Source organism: Anas acuta, chromosome Z (assembly GCF_963932015.1).
Source record: "Anas acuta chromosome Z, bAnaAcu1.1, whole genome shotgun sequence".
NCBI classification, from domain to species: Eukaryota; Metazoa; Chordata; class Aves; order Anseriformes; family Anatidae; genus Anas; species Anas acuta.
In genome coordinates, this window is record NC_089017.1 from 62,521,190 (window position 1) to 62,540,508 (window position 19,319).

Sequence of the window (19,319 nt, forward strand, 5' to 3'; positions counted from 1 at the left end):
TATATATTATATATTGCCCAAATGTTTCTTGTCCTTGACAGGTTAGTATCCTTCACCCTAGATTAGCTAGAAACAAAAACCTGACAAAATGTAATTATGATGATATCATTAGATTTTCTGGCTCTTCATTTGACATGTTTTGTTTGTTTCTTCTTTTCTAGAGTTATTTCTCAGACTTACCAACCTGTTTTATTTCAAATATTTTATTTCTAGAATGAAACGTGTGCTCAGGATTGTCAACAGCCATGTGTAAGCAGCACAGAAGAGACTTCAGGTAGCATGTGCTCATATTTTAAGTCAGCAAAATTCCACACTTGTGTATGTTGCAGTTATACAAAGATGAATCAACAAAATGAAAATGTTTTTTTATTGACATAGTTAAACAATCTATTTCATAAGCAAAAATAAGAATGCACGGCATAGTGCCATTCCCCACCCTATCATTATGTTTCATGAACACAAACTAGACTTAGGAACTTTTGGAATGGCACCCTAAGTTTAAATAACAATGGAAGGGGAATTTCTTGCTCTTTCCTCCCTGCAAGGAGATCCTACTGCTTACCACTGCTGGGTTTAGCACTTATTAAAGCATGTTATGAGCCTCTGATTGACTCACCTGCCAAATGTGAAGGTGGTGGAGGGAGAGAACTTGTGTAGTTTTCCACCGGTTTAGTGAACTGTAGTTAGTTCATGGAATTGTCAAGTGGATGCCTGTGTCACAGTTGTGTGGGTGGGTAGACTGGACTGTGCAAGTCCAAGCAAGTGAAAAAGGAGAGGGGAAGAAAATGGAAGAAAACAGAATTCCCTCTTTACCTGGCAATCAGCTGCTAAATGATTAAAAGTGGTGAAAAGTACCAAGGTAATGGTTGCATGTTGTTAAAACAAATTGAAATGGAGCTGGTTTAGAACCAATAGATGGCTAAGGTATGAGAAAATTAGTGTCAGAAGCCCAGAATAATTTTTTCACATGCAGATTGCAGTCTTCCTGCCAAAATCCTGAGCATGTGCAAAAACTCTAGGGTTAATATTTCTTTTTAGGTGTCTGTCATTATGCTTACAAGGGTCTTGGAACAGAGCCTTGTAAATCATCTTTAATTAGAAAAAGAACCAAAGTTAATTAAGATCAGAATAACAGCTTTAAATAATCAAAAATGAGAGTTGTGTTCAGTAACAGAGTAGCACTGTTGATTTCCATTTTTGAAAAACCTTTAAAAATGTTATCTCCTTAAATTCATTCTAATGGCAGTTGGCAGTTGTCTGTTACTTCCAACTTTTTGGCTAAATTATTTATATTTGTCATTTGTTCAGTTTCTGACAATAATTCTCAGGCCCTCTTCAGTCAGTGGGGAAAAGAAAAATCTCGAGTTTATTGAAAAAATCCAACCTACTCCTGCCACTTCAAAAAATAACTCTTACCTGACAGTAGCATTTAGAGACAGAGAGCCATTTGTCCATTACACAAGTTTAAATGAACAGCAAGTTGTTTATTAATACTAGAACATTCATTTTAAAAGCTCCATCTCCAATAGCTATGCTTAATATTCTTCATTATGAATAGTATTAAGAATATTAAGAATTTCACTGGAATGAATGAGCTCCAGGGAGTGATGATGAGTATCTTGTTTCAGAAGAAGGCAAGCATATTGTCTGAAGGATATTCCCATTGTCTTTTTCCTTGGAGAAACAAGCACCTAAAAGCTAATTAGTCAAGGGGGGGGGGGGTGTGGAGGGGAGGGCATGAAGAAGAGAAGAATATGGTTTGAAACTTGAACAATAGATTTCTTTATTTTTTTTTTCCACTGGAAATTATAGTAGTGAGTGATGATTGTCAATGTCCAGATGAAGAACAGACATTCATTTTAACATTGGTAGAAATCCCAGCTGACTCAAAAGAATTTGATGCATCTGCTTTGCTGGAACAAACTTCTGAACCATTACTACCAGCGCCAATAATTATCGGCTCAGAAAATGCAAGTGAAACAAGTGTGACTGAAGTGGAGAGGTAAACACTTAACTTTTGAGCATCTTAGTGGAACACTTTTTGTGAATCTTGATTATCCTTTGAATGTGCATTACACAGTGAAACATCTCAAAAGAAGAAATAAATGCAAGAAGAAATCATTTTAGTAGGCTGGGCAGAGTCTTAAAAGTACTTAAATCAGAGTGGAGAAAGCTCTCATCAGAGGTTTAAAGTTACTGTTTTAGTTAGTTGGGTTTTTGGTGTCTATGTTAACTTTAATTCTGATTTATTCTTTAGTGTCAATTTTTAACAATAAAAGTTATTTATTCAGCTGAAATTTATTCTATCATGGATACTTGGAAAGAAAAGTAATTGAAAATGATAAATCTAAGCATGTTTGCATTTTTACAGTACTTTAACAATTTTCTAAAACAAAACAAAACAAAAACTTTAAACTTCTTTTATCAATTCCTCTTCCAAATTTCTAGTCTAGATGGCCCTTTGGAGAATATGATAAATGGCAGACAAATTGAGATATTGTTCTCTTGAGTTTGTGCCATGATTTTAAAGGCAGAAGAACCTAAAGTCAAATAAATGAATTCATTTAGTAGAGTATTAGCTAGTTGGCAGTATTTTGAGACAAAGGGTTTGTCTGTATCTTACAGCAGGAGTGTTCTTCAATGTGACATTACTGAATTCTTTTAAGGTTATGGCTTAATTAAATCAAAGAAAAATGTCAAAGGCAAAAAGATTCTGAAGAATAGGAAGTGTTGTTATGTTGTAAAATGTACTACTGTATTAATGTAAGTTCCCAGGTCAAAACTACAGGTGTGATGCAGTTCTCTACCAGTATGGAGAACTTTAAGGAAAATGTTATTCTATTTAAAGATCTATCCATTCAATAACTAAGAGTGAATTGGTGTGGAACTACTGAAGATAGAGAGAACTCCTGACAGGCAGAGTTAGGGTACATCTGTCTCACTGTTCTCTTACTGCTTTACTTTATTTCCTAGTCTCTGCTGCTTCCTGAGATTTCTTACTCTCTTTTGAGATCATACCAGGGGGAGCAGGGAGAGGGTGGGAATTAGATTCAGCAGCACGTGCAAATAGTATTGCATTATGGGATTATTTAGGGCAGTTAATCAGTTGACATATTTTTGCATTTTATGGAAATATCAAATTGAATTCAAACAGAACATCTTCTAAAGTAATTAGATATGACTGTAACGAGCAAATTTCAGTTCTCTAACTTGCCTTAAGGTAGTGCAGCAAAATAGCTCTTGATGGTAAACAGTACATGTGAAACCAATACTGGCTTTAAGTAACAAAGAATATCAGCAATGATCCATGGGTAATTTCCATACCGAAGTATTATACAAGGTAAATTTTGGCTTTTTTTTACAGTCACAATAATTATTTTTTATCTAAACAGCACTGGATCCTTGACAACTGCAGCTAATGAATTTGATGCATCTTTGAACAACAATATGGAAACCAAACAACTACAGAATGCATTAGCAGAGCCTGTTCTAAATTTGGTGCGGACAGCTCAAAAAAGGTCAGCAGCTGAGCTTGCAGAGAATGACTTTCCTCCTGCCAAGAAAACTCTGTCTACTGTAGTGGAGAGTAACTTCGAAAGCCCTTGTAAGGTGAGAAGGTAATTTGGTTAGTGTGTCTGTATGCATAGTGTAAACGCTTAACACAACTGTAGAGCGTTTTAGCTATGTTTAATGTTTAACAGTACACTTCTAAGCAAGTGATGCTATTACCTGTGCAATTTCAAGGCAAAATCAGTATCCATAAATTGCTTTTTATGTTGAACCCAACAGCACTTTTTAGACTGTTAATTCTAGTATTATTTTTCTGAAGAATCTGTTGGCTCTCAAATATTTTTATTAAGCTTCCTGGTAGGTAGGGTGGTAACATGTTTCATTGTTCAGTTCATTCACCACAGCCTTTTTGACAATTACATTGGAGGAGGGTAAACTTTGGATGTGTATTGGATGACTGGCAGACATTATGATTCCTAGTGGTATCTATTACAGAAAGAACTTATTAGATATATTCCTAATGTTTTTTAACTTAGTGGGCACTAGTCTAAAAGAACCTGCAAATTAAAACAGGACAGCCTGTATTCAGCTTTCCCCTTTCCTTTTAGAATACGACCAAGCTTGTGGGAGTGACTTCCACCAATTTCTGTGAGTAGGCTAGGATTTGGTAGTGCGTCCCTGTGAGGGAATGTGTGATAATTTCCCATATGACTCAGAAAGCTTTTCTAGGAAGGACTGGATAAAAATTTACCTTGTTCTTTGACCTCTTGTCTTGACCTTTTTGACTTGAGTCATTTTTCATGAGAACACCTTGAAAAGCCTGCTCAGGAAATGAGATAAATGGTGAATGATGCTCTACTGAAGATGTATTCTCTATCACTCCTGTTCTTAGAAGTGTACACGCACGATGTGCCTTTGTCAACGTTCATTGTCTCTTGAATGGTGAAAGTTTTTTTTTTGTTTTTTTTTTTTTAACAGGGTTATTCAACTAAATCCACAAGTTCTCCAAAAAGAGCTTCTGGTAGGTAAATTTAAACTTGTAAAAACAAAGTATAACAAATGTAAATACATAATACATTAAAATTTAATGCTTGCTGTCATTGTGCTAAATGGTGCTGAAAGCAGCTATCTAACATAACAGTTGAATGAAATTTTCACTGTAATAACCTAATACCACAATTTCATATTTTTGCTATAAACTAATTGTGGTGGTTATTAATGGTAAGGAATGGTTCTAAAAGCATTGCCGTAGTTAGTCTACTCATGAATTACAGGAGATTTTTGGACCACACCTATTATCTTCTGCTTAGCAAATATTTCCACTCACTGAGTGCTAATAACTAAAGGTATTAACTGGTGTCTTACCATGCTATGCCAAAATAAATTTTTAAAATTTTATTTTTTGTTAGTCTTTAAAAAAAATAAATTCACAGTTTAATCTGTCTCTGAAGAATCAACAGAAGGAAAGCAGAATTCCTGATGATATAGTCTTTGAGCCCATGAAGGATTTGGAGAACTACTTCTTTGTCCTGAAATAAACTTGAAAGAGAAATTGTGGAAATCTGAACATCTAGATTGCTAAACTAAGTTCAATTGTTGTAATGGGTGTGGGCAGTAAAACTACACTTCCTCAAATTTTTCCCAGCTTTTCCATATAGCATCTGTAAGATTTTACAGACCTTACAAGTAGACTGTGAACTCTTAATTCATAATGGTGTTTTTAAAAAAGAGAACAGTAACAAAAACAACAAAAAATCAGCCCTTCTCTTGTGATGCAAGCCATTGTAACATTATCCCCATCTTTTGGGCTGTAGTATTATCACAGAATCATAGAATGGCTTGGGTTGGAAGAGACCTTAAAGATATCTAACTCCAACCCCCCAGCCATAGGCAGGGATGCCACCACTAGATCAGGTTGGTCAAGGCCCCATTCAGCCTGGCCTTGAACACCTCCAGGGATGGGGCATTCACAGCTTCTCTGGGCAACCTCTTCCAGTGCCTCACTCCCTCTGAGTGAAGAGTTTTCTCTGAATTTCTAATCTAAATCTCTCTAATCTCTTTTAGTTCGAGACCATTTCACCTTGTTCTATCATTATCTACCTGAGTAAAGATTTCTTCCCCATCCTTTTTATAAGCCCCTTCAGGTACTGGAAGGCCACATGGAGGTCTCACCATGGCCTTCACTTCTCCAGACTGAACATCCCCAGCTCTCTCAGCCTTTCTTCATAGGAGAGGTGCTCCACCTGCTCTCTGATCATCTTTCGTAGCTCTCTTCTGTACTCGCTCGAACAGGTTATCATTGAAGGAACTAAATGAAGTTTTTGAATAACACTGAATAACTCAACTCTTTTACAGGGAATCCTTTTCAAAAAACAGAAGCTTCAGCAAAGAAAAAGTTACTTACTTCTGTGTTGGTGCCCGAGTCTTTGTCACTCAGACCACTGGGTGAGAGAAGTCAGCATGAAACTTTGGAGAATTTAGGTAAAGCATCGTTGGAGAATTCAGAATCTGATCAGGAAAAAGAGATGATGTCTAGCTTAACCTGCAGCAAAAAAGCAGAAACAAGCGAGCAAGGAAAACTAGGAGATGTGCATGAACCTGCACAGTTGGAAACTTCTGGAAGTCTAACAGAATCTTCAAAAACTCCATTACTCAGGTATTTATGGAATAATATTTTGACCAGCCTTTTCTGTTAAAAAGACATTGTTTCCATATTGAGTTTCTGGTATACTTTTTAATAAGGGCAGTACAATTTGTGACCATCCTGGGTAAGAATTATAGTATCTATCCTCTTCAGCAAATTAAATAGGATCAAACTGTCTCCTTTGAAATTTGATGTATTTTAGTCATTAAGTGAGCAGATACACTAAGGGACACTACTGATGTATGTTGTATCTATGTAGACATTTACAGATGTCTTTTGCGAGGGAGACATCTGTTGGCTCTGATACTGATTTAGGATAATTGTCGTTTTCCTTAGCTCAGTCTATGCTTAGATATATGTACCTATCCATTTGTTTTGATTTTTGTCCTTCTGCCAATAAAATTTATTATTGGTATAGTACTCATACACTGGATTTCTAGGCCTAACTTAAGATGCACCATTTCCCCAAAGGAGTTTCAAGCCTGACAGCTGAGAAGAAATTGTTCTCATCGGTCTGTCAGTGTGTGGATTATGTTTATTTTTTAATACACCCTTCCACACTGTTTTAAGTGTTTGAATTCCTGCTGTCTGTTGCACTTGTGCTCACTGGTCTCAGCTGTGGTGCTCCACTGGTCTGTACTGATCCTGTTGTTTATTCTTTTGTTACATTTGTGCGTAACAAAATTGTTTATTTGTACCTTGGATATCCACAGCAGCTGGGTAATGATGCATTAAAATTAAGAATCCTTGCCTTAGAGTTTACTCCCTAATCTGTAAACTCTTTGCAACATAAGAAGTAACTTTGATACTCTGTACCTCCATCGTCACTGTAATTTCTTCCCTGTTTTTCTACGTAAGTTTGATTACTAGGTGTGATGAGTCTGAAACCCAGCAGCAGGGAGTCTTCTTTCTGTGGTCTAAAATAGTCTGCTGTAGCCCCATTGTCGGGAATCAGGTTTCTTTTTTTTCAGTGAATAGACGAATGGTGCTCTTTTTCTTTATTCATGCCTAAGTCTCTGTTTCTCTTGGAACCTCTTTCTGAAGATTCAGTAGTTTTTTACAGGCTTTAGCTTAGTGACAAATCGTAGGTTCCTGTTGTAAGGGTTGGAGGTCCTAGTTTCTGTAGTGCTTTGTAAAACTCCTCATATGAGAAATTACTCAGTAATAAAAACAGCCTGTCTTGGAATAACTTCTTGTTTCTTAGAATTTTCATGTGCATCTGAGGTGTTTGTTTGCTCTGTAATGAGTTGGACCCCTGCTATACTATTTATATATTGCTTAAATGGAGCAATCTGTGACATTCTGACTGTATTTGTTTTGAATAGGGGTGGACGAAAACCATTTGGATTTTTATCTTTAATTTGTAAAAAAAGTAGTTCTGATTCTGCAGAAGATACCAAGGGGAGTAGAGGGAAGATCCAAAAACCAAAGATTGTGACCCTGAAGCGAAATCAGAAAAAAACCTCTCCATCCAGTAAGGAATCTTGTTCCCTTCCCTCTACAAGCACATCATCATCTGTGGAGTATGACGGCATAACTGCTGATGCTGTAGTTACGGTATGTTTGCTTCTGAATGTCCTTTCATTTTTGAGATGTGAAGAACAATGAATTAGTTGTTTCAGAAGTGAGTAGGTGGGCATACAGAGTTCAAGTTTGGAGAGAGATCTGCCTCACTGAATAAATAGATCCTAACGTGTGCATGTCAAGGAAACTTAAAAAGGAACTAAGTTTTTTTTTTTTTCTGTGCACATACATCTATGAATGTTTTGGTTTCTCTGACAGTTGTAGCCCAATGTTCTATAATGTTACATTTGCAGAAGTTGCAGAAGGTTTGTACATTTCTTCAAAATTTGGGTGAAGCTCTAAGGGCTTCTGCTGATAATTGTTTATGTGTGTATGTATGATATTTTAATGTGATGAAGTTTTGACTTTGAATTATCTTGTGGACTCATAGAATCATTAAGATTGGAAAAGACCTCCAAGATCATCTGGTCCAACCATCATCCTGCTACCAATGTAAACCACTTCCCTAAGCACCACGTCCAACCTTTCCTTGAAAACCCCTAGGGATGGTGACTCCACCACTGTCCTGGGCAACCTGTTCCAATGCCTGACGGCTCATTCTGAGAAGAAATGTCTCCTCATTTTCAACCTGAACCTCCCCTGGCACAACTCAAGGCCATTCCCTCTAGTCCTAACACTAGTTACCTGTGAGAAGAGGCCGACCCCCAGCTCCCCACATCTTCCTTTCAGGTAGTTGCAGAGAGCAATAAGGTCTCCCCTGAGCCTCCTGTTCTCCAGACTAAACATCCCCAGTTCCCTCAGCTGCTCCCCACAGGATTTGTCTTCCAGGTCCTTCACCATCTTTGTAGCCCTCCTCTGGACACACCCCAGGACCTCGATGTCCTTCTTGTAGTGATAGGCCCAAAACTGAACACAGGACTCAAGGTGTGGCCTCACCAGAGCAGAGTACAGGAGGACAATCACCTCCCTGATGCTTCTGGCTACACTGTCCCTGGTACAAGCCAGGATGCTGTTGACCTTTTAGGCCACCTGGGAACACTGCTGGCTCATGTTCAGGTGAGCATCAGTCAGCACCCCCAGATCCTTTTCCTCTGCACAGCTTTCCATCCACTCCATCTAAGGCTGTAGCATAGCACGGGACTGTGGCCGAAGTGCAGGATCCGGCACTTAGCCACGTTGAACCTCATCCCCCTGGCCTCTGCCCATCGACCCATCCTCTCCAGGTCCCTCTGTAGGGCCTTCCTACCCTCTGGCAGATCCACACTTCCCCCCAGCTTGCTGTTGTCTGCAAACAATTCCCGCATCCAGATCATCAATAAAAATATTAAAGAGGACAGGCCTCAACACTGCCCCCTGGGGAACAAATTGCAGAAATAGTTCTCTGTTTTAACTGAAAGCCATAGCAAATATGTGAAGTCAAACAAAAGGAATGACTGTTGTCCAGTACGTGGTCTATCTCAAAATATTAATCAGCTTTTCCTGCATAAATATTCCTGGTGTTAATTAGCAGAAGATGAGAAGAGAGTCTACTTGTTTTCCTTTTTCTAGTAATTCCTGTTTTTTATTGAAACTTCCTGTCTGAATAGGAAGCACAAGCATATATATCTACATTTGCTTATACACATGTACATATATATGTGTGTATGTATATATGTGTTTGTGTACATACAAGTATGTAAACAGATTAAGACTGTTAACAGTACCCTTTTCTTTTTCTATTAGGTTCCAAGTAATGAGCCACCTCAGAAGCCCCCCCTTTCTGCTAAAGATCCAAAGAAGGAAGAAGAGCCCACCAGAATCTCTGAGTATTTTTTCAGTGACATCTTTATGGAAGTAGATGACTCAGAATAGCAAATTGGCTTTATAAAAATTGTGGGACCTAAGTACAACAGCAATAAATTATTTTTAAAAGTCTGTGCTTGTTCTAATGCTTGCTGTGCCAATCTTACCATCAGCCAAGCTATTGTTAATAAACTTCCCTAAAGATGGAATCAATTTCTTCCAAAGTGACCTGGATACTTTTAAAATGTTGATGCAACCTACACCACTACATTGATGCCATTGGATGGACCAGTGGCTTAATTTTCCCTTGTTTAGATGTTGATAAATGGGTGCATGGCTGTCTTCCAGAAAAGTGTGATGCAAAAAATGCTTATTCTTGTGACAAGGATCCCTTTGGATTATAATGCTAAAGCTTGTGGTACTGGTTATACAAGTTCTTTACTTCTTTTTGTGAAGTATGCTATATTAGTATATTAGAAGGAGGAATGAACCTTTTATATATAGTGTAATCTCTGTAGATCAGGATACAAATACTGAAAGTAGCATAGGAAGTACATGGATATGCTCATCACTGCAGCTATTTTTATTAGCATCTCCAAACTACGTATTTTTATATTTAAGAAGTCTTGCATAAATTAAAAGACCTTAGCCTGAAAAGCCAAATGGTTTTGTCTCCGTTAAAATTTATATAGGAAAACACTGAAAAACATGCTTCATTTACCGAGTGATGCTATACAATGTTAATTTTTGCAACTGTCCTACTAGAGTGAGAAAAGGTTAGTGTTTCCCAATGCACATACTAATTTCCTTCCAAATTTGAAAACAAGGGGTTGGATACCGTTTCTTTTCCTTGTTTTTACATATAGGTGTATATATCTGTACCACTGTCCTTTGTTTCACCTGTGTAAATTAGCACAAACAGAACTAAATTTAAACCATGACTGTACATGTACAGTGAGGTTGCTTTAAGGATTTGCTGCTTGGAAGCAGTTGAATTTGAATGGCTTTCCCCATGTTCCTGGATTACTTGTACTCACTGGCATAGCTTGAGATTTTAGTGTAATTGTTTACTTGCTTAGGAGGAAGATTGTCTTGATGAAATAAGAAAGTTCTTTTGAGTCTCATAAAGCCAGGTGGTCAATGAAAGGTGAAATATTCATTCTCAAACTTCATTACACAATGAGTATGTAGATCTAGGTAGTCTAGCTTTGTCCTGATACTTAATAACAGCAAGTACTTCTGCAAAAGAAATGATCATAAAAGAGAAACTTTGAAACTGTATTAGCCTGTTTTCAGTTTTGGACTGGTTTAATCATAGGCTGGCAAGTATTTTCACATAAGTATCTACTTAATTTTGAAATACTTCTTGAAGTTTGAAAATGTTTGCCTTTCAGAACTTACTGGCAAGGCTTATGAAAGAGCCTTTAAAACTTTGTCAGTAAGGGACAATGCACAAAAAAAATTACTGCTACTGCAAATTGCTATACTAGGAGTTTTCTGTCAACCAGATGGCACTAGGAACAACATCTAGTTGACACGATAAGGAGGCTGATGTTCCCAGTAGAAAGTAACTTACTGGAAAGCATACTGTCAAAAGAAAAAGAAAAAACAAATAGACAAATCTATCACCACCACCACCAGAGCTTCTCCTCAGACAGTATCCTGCTCTGCCTAATCCATTTAACTTGAGTAGTTTATCTCAGTATTGTCTTACTGTAAATATTATGAAATAGGGTAATGTATACATTAAGCTCAAAGTATTGTATATCTTGTAGATATTTCATTTAAGCAAGTTCTTAGTTCCTAATAAATGTGGCATGTTTCAATCACTTGCACTGGCATAGCCTAAACACAGATTTGTGCAGAGTTGGCTATGAAATAATTGCCCTAATTACTTCCTAAGGTGATATCCATTCTATATTTTGTTGCATATATTTTAGCTTGCATTTATATTATAAGATAAAAATAATAATTTCATCACCAATATTTAAGGTGCCTTATCTACCTTGTTAATTGGGGTACATTTTTTTTTTCCCTGCAGTAAACCACATGCACTTTGTTAGAGGATTTTTTTAAAGAACAAGTGTAATATGAATTGTGATGAGACAACTTTGTGTTCTGTTTTATGCAAGTTTTGTAATGGTGGGGGATGTAAGAAAGGAATTGTGAAATCTCGATGCCGATTAGTTGTAGCATTTTTACAGAAATGTGGCACAAGAAATGTGGCTTTGCTTGAAGATGTGTCCGACACAGGTATTATTGCATATAAGCTTTCTGTTTCAAAGAAAGTTGTCATACTGTATATGTAAATTATGTTAATAAATTATTTTATATTACCTGTGTCTGTTGGAATATTTATTGCCATTTCTAAAGGCTTGTATGTATTTCAGAGTGTGGGTTCAACTTCTGCCTCGCACTGTGAGGCACATTTGCATGGGGAAAGCAGATTGAAGACACTTCGTCTCATGTTGTCGTTGGCTTTCTGTCTGGGGTGCTGCTTTATTTCACTTTTCTTTACACAAAATGACTTCGGCCTCCGCTGGGCTCTCTCCTCTCACCCCCCTCAGCTCTGCCGGCGGCAGCAGCCCCTCCTCGCCCTCCCTTCCTCTCTCTCTCCCGCACACCAAAGGACGGAGCCAGCCTCAGCTCCCAGCCGTGCCCGCCGCCTGCCCGCTGAGGGGCCCGGCCGAGCGGGGCGGGCGGCTGTGGGGCCGCGTTCTGCGCATTGGCTGCGGCGGGGGGAGTGGCGGCGGCGGCAGGCCCGGGACGGCCCGGCACGGCACGGCTGGGGCTGGGCTGTGCTCCGCTCCGCGCCGCTCCGCCGCCATGCTGCTGGGCCCGCGGCGCCTGCTGCGCCCATGGCGGCTGCTGCGCCGCGCCGCCGCCCGCCCCTACCGCGGCGAGGCGGTGGCGGCCGTGGGCTCGCGGCCCGACGCGGGCTCCGCGCTCTACCAGGTAGGCCGGGCCCGGCACCGCTCAGCGGCCCCGGCGCCGGGGAAGCGCCCTGCGGGAGGAGGAGGAGGAGGAGGAGGAGGAGGAGGAGGAGGAGGAGGAGGAGGAGGAGGAGGAGGAGGAGGAGGGCAGCGAGGGTCCCTCAGCCACGGGTCTCGATGCCCGCAGGCGGGTGCTGCTGCTGCTGCCGCCGCCCCTTGGGGTTTTGTTTTGGTGGAAGTGCCAAATCCCGTTTTATCTCGCTGAGGCTGAGTTTAAAATAATAATAATAAAAAAAAAGCATGGGTCCGTGCCGCCTGCCGCCTCGCGGTGGGTTTGGTCTCGACTTTTCTCCTTACTCCGAGCGCCTGTTTGTTATTGCAGCGGTGAGGAAGGAGCTGATCGATACCGGGCTGGTGAGGCGGACACAGGGAGCTTGCAGGCAGCTGGAGGAGGTCTCTGGTGGTTTCAGGGCTGGAAACTTTCTGCTGTTTGCCAACCAGCTCCTGAGCTGGAGGCAGGGGGAATATTGCAAAGTCAAGTGTGTGCCTCCAGAAAGCTGGATGCCAGTGGAAAGCACCATCCCTGGAGGAGGAGGAGAAACAGGTGGAATGACAGCCTCCTTTATGGAGATAACAGCACCCGTGTCTGGCGGAAATTGTTTTGTTTTAGTGGGGCGTTATTGGCATCTTCACATGGAGGATAAAAGTTGTGTTTACAGTTAGGCTGAAAATCACGTAGTTTTAGGTGTGGATCAAAACTGATAGGAAGACACACAGCTGTTTTAAAATTTGATCCAGGCAAAATAACTAACAGCAAGTGAAGCAACAGCGCGTGCTCTCACAGAAATACTTCCTCTCGTTCTGTGTTTGGTTTTGCAGAAACTAAATTTTGGGACAGAACTTGGTAGGTGACAGAAACTTCCGTGAAGCTTTGGTGTGTATATGTACAAAGCTTGTACATGTGAAGTGAGTGTGTGTATGTTTGCGCACGTGTGTGTAGATTCACACCTACAAAAAAAAAAGTAATAATGTGTTTACTCAGCTAAGCTGTTAATGGATTTTCATTTGTGTGTGTACCTCCAGAGCTCAAAAAAATGCAAGGCCAGGTAATTTTTTCTAGGATACATTTTTACTTTTTTTTTTTTTTTATTAGTGTTCACAAGTTTTGGCAGCAATTTCCAATGGGACATTTTGACAGGAAAAGTTTGCGTGGCTATGCTAGACAAGCCCACTTACTTGGACACATCTGGTACGTCATTCAAGCAGTACGGTTCCTAATAGTGTTAGTATTTGGTAGAAATAATTACCATTTGTAGACTAGTGTAAATGTACGTGGTGCTTTACAAACACAAAGAGCTGGGGTCCGTGCTGTGAGGTACTTAACCATCTGAAACAAATGTAATACACGGAGTAGCAGTGCAAACACAAGAAGGCATAACAATACGTGATGAAGGTCTTGCCTCCTGCAGCTAATGTTTGCTTTTCTGGCTGTGAATTCAGCTAGACAGGCTGGCCTTCATAATGTAAACTGTCAAACCAGACAGGTAAAAATGTAATTTAAAAATGAGTTAGTCTAAGTTCTAGAAAATAGAGGAGAGTCTATGTAAAGATTCTAAAGATTAGCTCTGACTGCTCCTTACCTTGTGTAGCAGTAATTCAGCTCATACAATAACTGTAGGATTAGTCTGTAACTTTGGCTTCTAGATTTTGCTTTAAAATTCCCGGGAGCCCTTATATTAAGAGCAGACTGACTGGTGCAGGGGCTGGTTTCCAGAAAGAACTTGTTGCCTTTTTGACATAAGTTAATAAAGAGCTTATTAGAAGAAATAATAGATTTGTTTCTGAAGGGAGCTGTTTCTTAAAAAACCCTTAGAAAGATTTGAAAACATCTTTACTTTGCCTTTGTAACATACAATGATGTTGTGTTGTGGTTAAGGACATGAAGGATAAGGTTAGAAATCAACTGAATTTAACTTAAATACTGGAATGCAATGGTTTCCATAGATGGTGTAAAAAAATCTTTTCACAGTTTTTCATGTAGGAGAATAGCTAAAGCAGCTGCCAGGAGCTGTTAATTCAGAATCGGATAAGGGAGCCTGCAACTGGGGTTGCTACAACCTTTCTAATTTCCTCTGCCATTTTTAGCTGCATTTTTTCCTATGTTAAAGGTGATCTTTAAATCTCAGTACTGTCAAAAAAGGTGAGTGTGTTTAGAGGAAATAGGCTGACTGAAGAAGGAGAAACAGGGAAAATTTTGTGTGCAGTGCTGGGAAGTGAGTTGGCTAGACAAACTGAACACTCAGGCATACAGTAACACTGGATCTTGTAACAACTGCAGATTTAGAAGAACAGAGTTACAATGTCTGTTTTACGGACTTTTACAGGGGAGTTGTAGGAGTTGTAAGCGCTCTTCTGAAGGTCTGAAATCAGGTTCTGCTTTCCTCATTGGTGAGTGGTTGTGTGTGTGGCTGCAGTTGCTGTCCGTAGTGTCTCTGGGAGTGCCGGAGTCCCCTTAACGAGACGCAGCTTGCTTTGTACTTGTTTCTCTGGGATGCTGTGAACAATGGTAAAACTGTCAGTAAGTCATTCCCCTGTGATTTCACAGCTTAGGAAGGGGGGGAAAAAAAACAAAACAAAAACAAAAAACAGTTGAAGAGGTAGGTGCTAGGTCTGTGTGGAGGGTGGGCCACGAAGAAAGACTGAAGCACCAAAGGAGGAGCAGCATGCTGGAGCAGACAATGCAGCCTTACATCTGAGGGAGGGGACACAAAGTTTGGTGACTTCCCCGTCCCTGGGGCTTCAGGGCAGCTCCGAAGGCAGGTAGGTAGCGTTCTGCAGTCATCTTCCTGGGAAGCACCGGGTGCAGGCTGAGCCCTGCTGCCCGCAGCACTCAGTGGGGATGTGCAGTCCTTCCCCAGGCACAGGGGCTGACCTGCTGCCGACCCTGTGTACCAGGGGGGGAAGTGGCCAAGACCTGCTTTCTTCTGACACATTTTTACCTTTCAGTAGGATATTTTCTATCTCTTCATAGCAGTTGTTAAGGAGGAGAAATGTTTTCTTTTTAAAGTCCTTCTGTACACCTAAAGTGGTTTGAATCCAAAGGGCCTATACCTGTTTTCATTCTCTTTGCCCTTCACCACATGGTGTCTTTCTGTGATTAAGACAGAGCTAAACAAAGCTATTTAAACCACAACACTTGCTGCTTCCAGGGGAAACCCCAGTTCTGAGTGTTCAAGTCTGAATATGAAGTTTCCAGATTGATTTTTTCTGCAGACTTTAATATCTTCTACATGGCAATTAGACAAGACAGTATGATTTCTTTGTGCAACAATTAATGTATCTCTTTGCTTTGTTGTGGTTATACTTTTCAAAGCAGTTATGTAGTTTTTAGTGTGTCTGAAAAGCCAAGTTAAGGTTGACTAACATGTTCTAATTCTGAAGAAATGATAAAAACAGCTGTAATGATCACAGAGTATTGGATATTTCTGCAGTGGTGAGCTCAGTACTGGTTTGCTCATATAAAAAGCTGCAAAAGTCTGTTTTTATAAGATGAATATTGCCTCGAAGACCAGTCTCCTTGGTTTTGCAAAGCTTTGTTTTCTCTTTACATTCTACTTAAACAATAAGAATATAGAAATTGCTTACCAATTTCTGTTCAGTCTAGGTCATTCATCTTCCGTAGAAGAGACATAACAGCAATTAATTTGAGTGTCCATGATATTTTGTTTTACAAAATTAGATTTGTAAAAGGCAAACAAACCTGTAACAAAACATTAACAAAACCTGAAAAATAACATTTCAACTCTGTAATGACTAATTCTGGTAATGGTTCATTAAATTTAGAACTGACCTTTTACAATTCGAACACACTCAGAGTTTTTGTGAAGGTTGTTTTGGGATGCCTGAGGAAAGCCGACACACAGGTAGAAATTTTGTTACTTTACAAACAGTGCAGAACAAGAATTTAATAAGGTAGATTGAAATTTTGAAGAGACATAAATCTTGTGCACTAATTTCTGTGTTTCTTTGTTCAAACATAGCACTGTCACTCTTGGTTAAACTTGAAACATTTTTCCCCTACTTAGGAAAACTATGAACGAATGAAAGCACTGGTAAAGGAACTCCAGGAACAAGCAGAAAAAATCAAATTAGGTGAGTATGGTAGTCCAGATTTTAGAATACTTTTTTAAACTAGTCCTAAAATAGATGTTTTTCTTTAAGTTATTACTATTTTTCCCATTAATCAGTTCATTCAGACACAACATTAGGTGGATTGTGGTAGTCATACTGAAGTTTAGGTCATCTGTCTGCATCTAGGTGCTATCTTTCATCAGCTGAAAACTTTAAAGGGTTTATGTCCAAGTTAGCTTGGTTCGAAATATTGGTGTTTTTTTTCAAAGTAATTTGGTTTAAGTAAGAAAAAGAGTCTTTAACATTGGCATTTATTTGTTTATCACAGTATTTAGAGTGTTAATACATTTTTTTGCCAACAGAATATCACAGGAATATCCTAATGCAGCAAGTCCATAAATTACTGGAAAAGGACAATAAGTTAAAGTAAGGTTGATATAACAAAACAGAAGACTAATTTCCTTGCTAAAGAGGCAAAAAGTAAGCAAAATATATGGTGAAAACTGGATATTTAGAGCTGTTTCATTTTTAATCAGTCTTTTTAATCAATGGAAAATATGTTTCTTTAATGAATTTAATGGCAATATTTTAAAAATAGAAAGGACTATTAAAAATGTTTTTTGCTCATGTACTTTCCTCTTCACATGCTTCTTTGCTTCATCCTCGGCTGCCTGCTTTTATAAAAGCTTGGTTTGGCAAATGTACTGCTGTTCAGGTTGTGTGTTAGTTTCTTCACTTTCAAGGGGGTTTACAAAGACCTCTGTTGTTGTTTTGCTGGCAAAAAAAAAAAAAAAATAATTAAATCTGTACTGATTTGGAAGTTTGAAACCTGTGTTTCGGGTTTCATCTTTACTGATATAGGACTACCTAAATTAATTACAATTGACTGAGAAATACAAAATGAAGTGGTTTATCAAAGCTAAACTGTGCTGCCTGAGATCAAGCATGTAGCTTTAATTCTCACTTTGTGTGTGTCATGATAGTGTGCTGTTTCCTATCTAATGCAACTTCTTGTACAACTTTGGAACAGAGCACATTTAAGAGTATGAGTTTAATGTCCTTCCTTGTTTGCTATGTAATGAAGCTCAAGGACTTCATAAGGATGTGCTGAATCCTGTAGACTCCCTGTGTCTTTTATGGGTGTAGGGACTGTTTAGTAGTACCCTGTGTAGCTCATGAACTAGTGATAATGGCCTTCTTCACTGCTGCACCTTTTCTTGTTCTTGCTCGTTATATGATAACAGGACAAGAACACAGTCCTCTTCTGCATCTCAGTGAGGGAGCTCTGTCACAAAGTTTATATGTATTTTGAGAGTGTGATCAAGTGAGATTTCTTTGCCTGTCATACAGGTATACAAGAATCAGAATTGTTCAGGATGGAAAAGACCTCTCAGATCATCTCGTCCAACCAAGAAGAATTGGATACTTAGACTGAATACTTTTGAGGGATCAGTGCAACATCTTTTTGTTTCTAAGAGCAGTCATTCAGAGAATGAGCTCTTGCCAGAAGTCTTTGTAATGCATATTTCATTATTTGTTGCTCTGGTGGGTAGGTCTGTTGTAATCCTCTATCACATTCTCCTGTGTAATACCAGTGTGTGTAACAGGAAGGTCCCTGCCACCAAAGAATGTATGGGCTGTAAAAAATTACAGCAGGTGGATTTCGGATGACAAGCAAAATGATTTTACAACTGAGATACTTCTAGGCTTTGTGACTGGCAGGAATCATAACCAGTCCACAGTCACAGTGAAGTCTTTATAGACATTGCTGCAGAGGAGAAATTGAACAGGAGATTTCACGTTAAACACCTCCAAGCTTTTTTCAGTGAATTTCTGCTTCAGAAATTTCTGCTTCAGAAAGGAGTCTAGTGTAGGGTGGAGTGAACCTCTTGATCCTGAAAGAGAAATGTTCGACAGAATGGCTATAGGGCTTGGAGGGCAAGCATTTAGGATTAGCATGTGAAGAGGGGGTATGCACAGAGATGACGAAAATCACAGGATAGAAAATGATTCTTGCAGCAACACTCTAAGTGTAAATGAGAAAGGCAAGATGGTTTCAGCTAAGGTCAGAGAAAATGTTGTAGTAATCATGATGTGGGATGTTGGGAACTTGGATGAGAGTATTAGCTCTGTGGGTGGATATGAAAGGCTGTATCTTAAGAGACCTGTGCAGAAAGAATGTGCAAGATTTAGACTTAGGCTGGATATACAGACCTAATGAACAGACTGAATCAGAAATAATCTGTGGGCTTTCTGGCCTGCCTTATAGGTAGGAAATGATATTCATAGTGGTCAAAGAAAGAGGTAAGAGGGATGGCTTGACAGGTAGGCTTAAAAGCTCTGTTTCAGCAATGCTTAGCTAACAAAGAAATCTAGAAGTCTCAGGAGAAATGCTAGCAAAATAACACCTGCTTTATTTTGGACAAGGGGAGACAATTTTAGAGTGACGAGGTGGATCAGTGATCTGTCTACATAAAGAGACGCTGTTTGGATAAGCTATTGTTATAAAGAGGCTGAGGTGTGTCAACAAATCTTAAGTATTGAATGACACAAAGCTCTAGAGAGCAAAAGATATGATTTAGGTTGGCCTCCAGTAACGGGCTGAAATGAAGCAAAGATAAATATAACCTTGATATTAAATGCTGTGTTTCTGAACTCTGATGCTCACAGCTTTGGAGTAATCTAAGGAAATGAATCCTGGTAGTGTTGGGTCTTTCAAGACTGGATTCAGCATAGCTGTTTTGAACTAGTTTGGGAAAAAGTGTATTTTGTAGTTCTTATTGCTGTGCTTTTCC

General features: G+C 39.3%; 2 protein-coding genes across 9 annotated transcripts in view; both read left to right on the forward strand.

The window, feature by feature from the left end:
* The window catches only part of BDP1 (B double prime 1, subunit of RNA polymerase III transcription initiation factor IIIB), a 56,653-nt gene extending 44,857 nt beyond the window's left edge, over positions 1-11,796 (forward strand). For 6 of the 7 annotated variants that reach the window (XM_068667536.1, XM_068667535.1, XM_068667537.1 and 3 more), the window contains exons 36-42: positions 214-274; positions 1,813-2,002; positions 3,393-3,609; positions 4,489-4,531; positions 5,866-6,166; positions 7,480-7,711; positions 9,401-11,796. In XM_068667536.1, coding sequence (XP_068523637.1) covers positions 214-274; positions 1,813-2,002; positions 3,393-3,609; positions 4,489-4,531; positions 5,866-6,166; positions 7,480-7,711; positions 9,401-9,529 — 1,173 coding nt within the window. In that variant the 3' untranslated portion in view covers positions 9,530-11,796. Of the gene's footprint in view, positions 1-161; positions 275-1,812; positions 2,003-3,392; positions 3,610-4,488; positions 4,532-5,865; positions 6,167-7,479; positions 7,712-9,400 lie in introns of those variants that run through there. The other variant, XM_068667538.1, reaches the window with a different exon arrangement.
* Positions 11,797-12,201: 405 nt separating this feature from the next.
* Positions 12,202-19,319, forward strand: part of MCCC2 (methylcrotonyl-CoA carboxylase subunit 2) — a 38,691-nt gene continuing 31,573 nt past the window's right edge. Inside the window, exons 1-2 of one of the 2 annotated variants that reach the window (XM_068667539.1) lie at positions 12,202-12,415; positions 16,479-16,545. In XM_068667539.1, the coding sequence (XP_068523640.1) occupies positions 12,287-12,415; positions 16,479-16,545 (196 nt within the window). In that variant the 5' untranslated portion in view covers positions 12,202-12,286. Of the gene's footprint in view, positions 12,416-13,546; positions 13,643-16,478; positions 16,546-19,319 lie in introns of those variants that run through there. The other variant, XM_068667541.1, reaches the window with a different exon arrangement.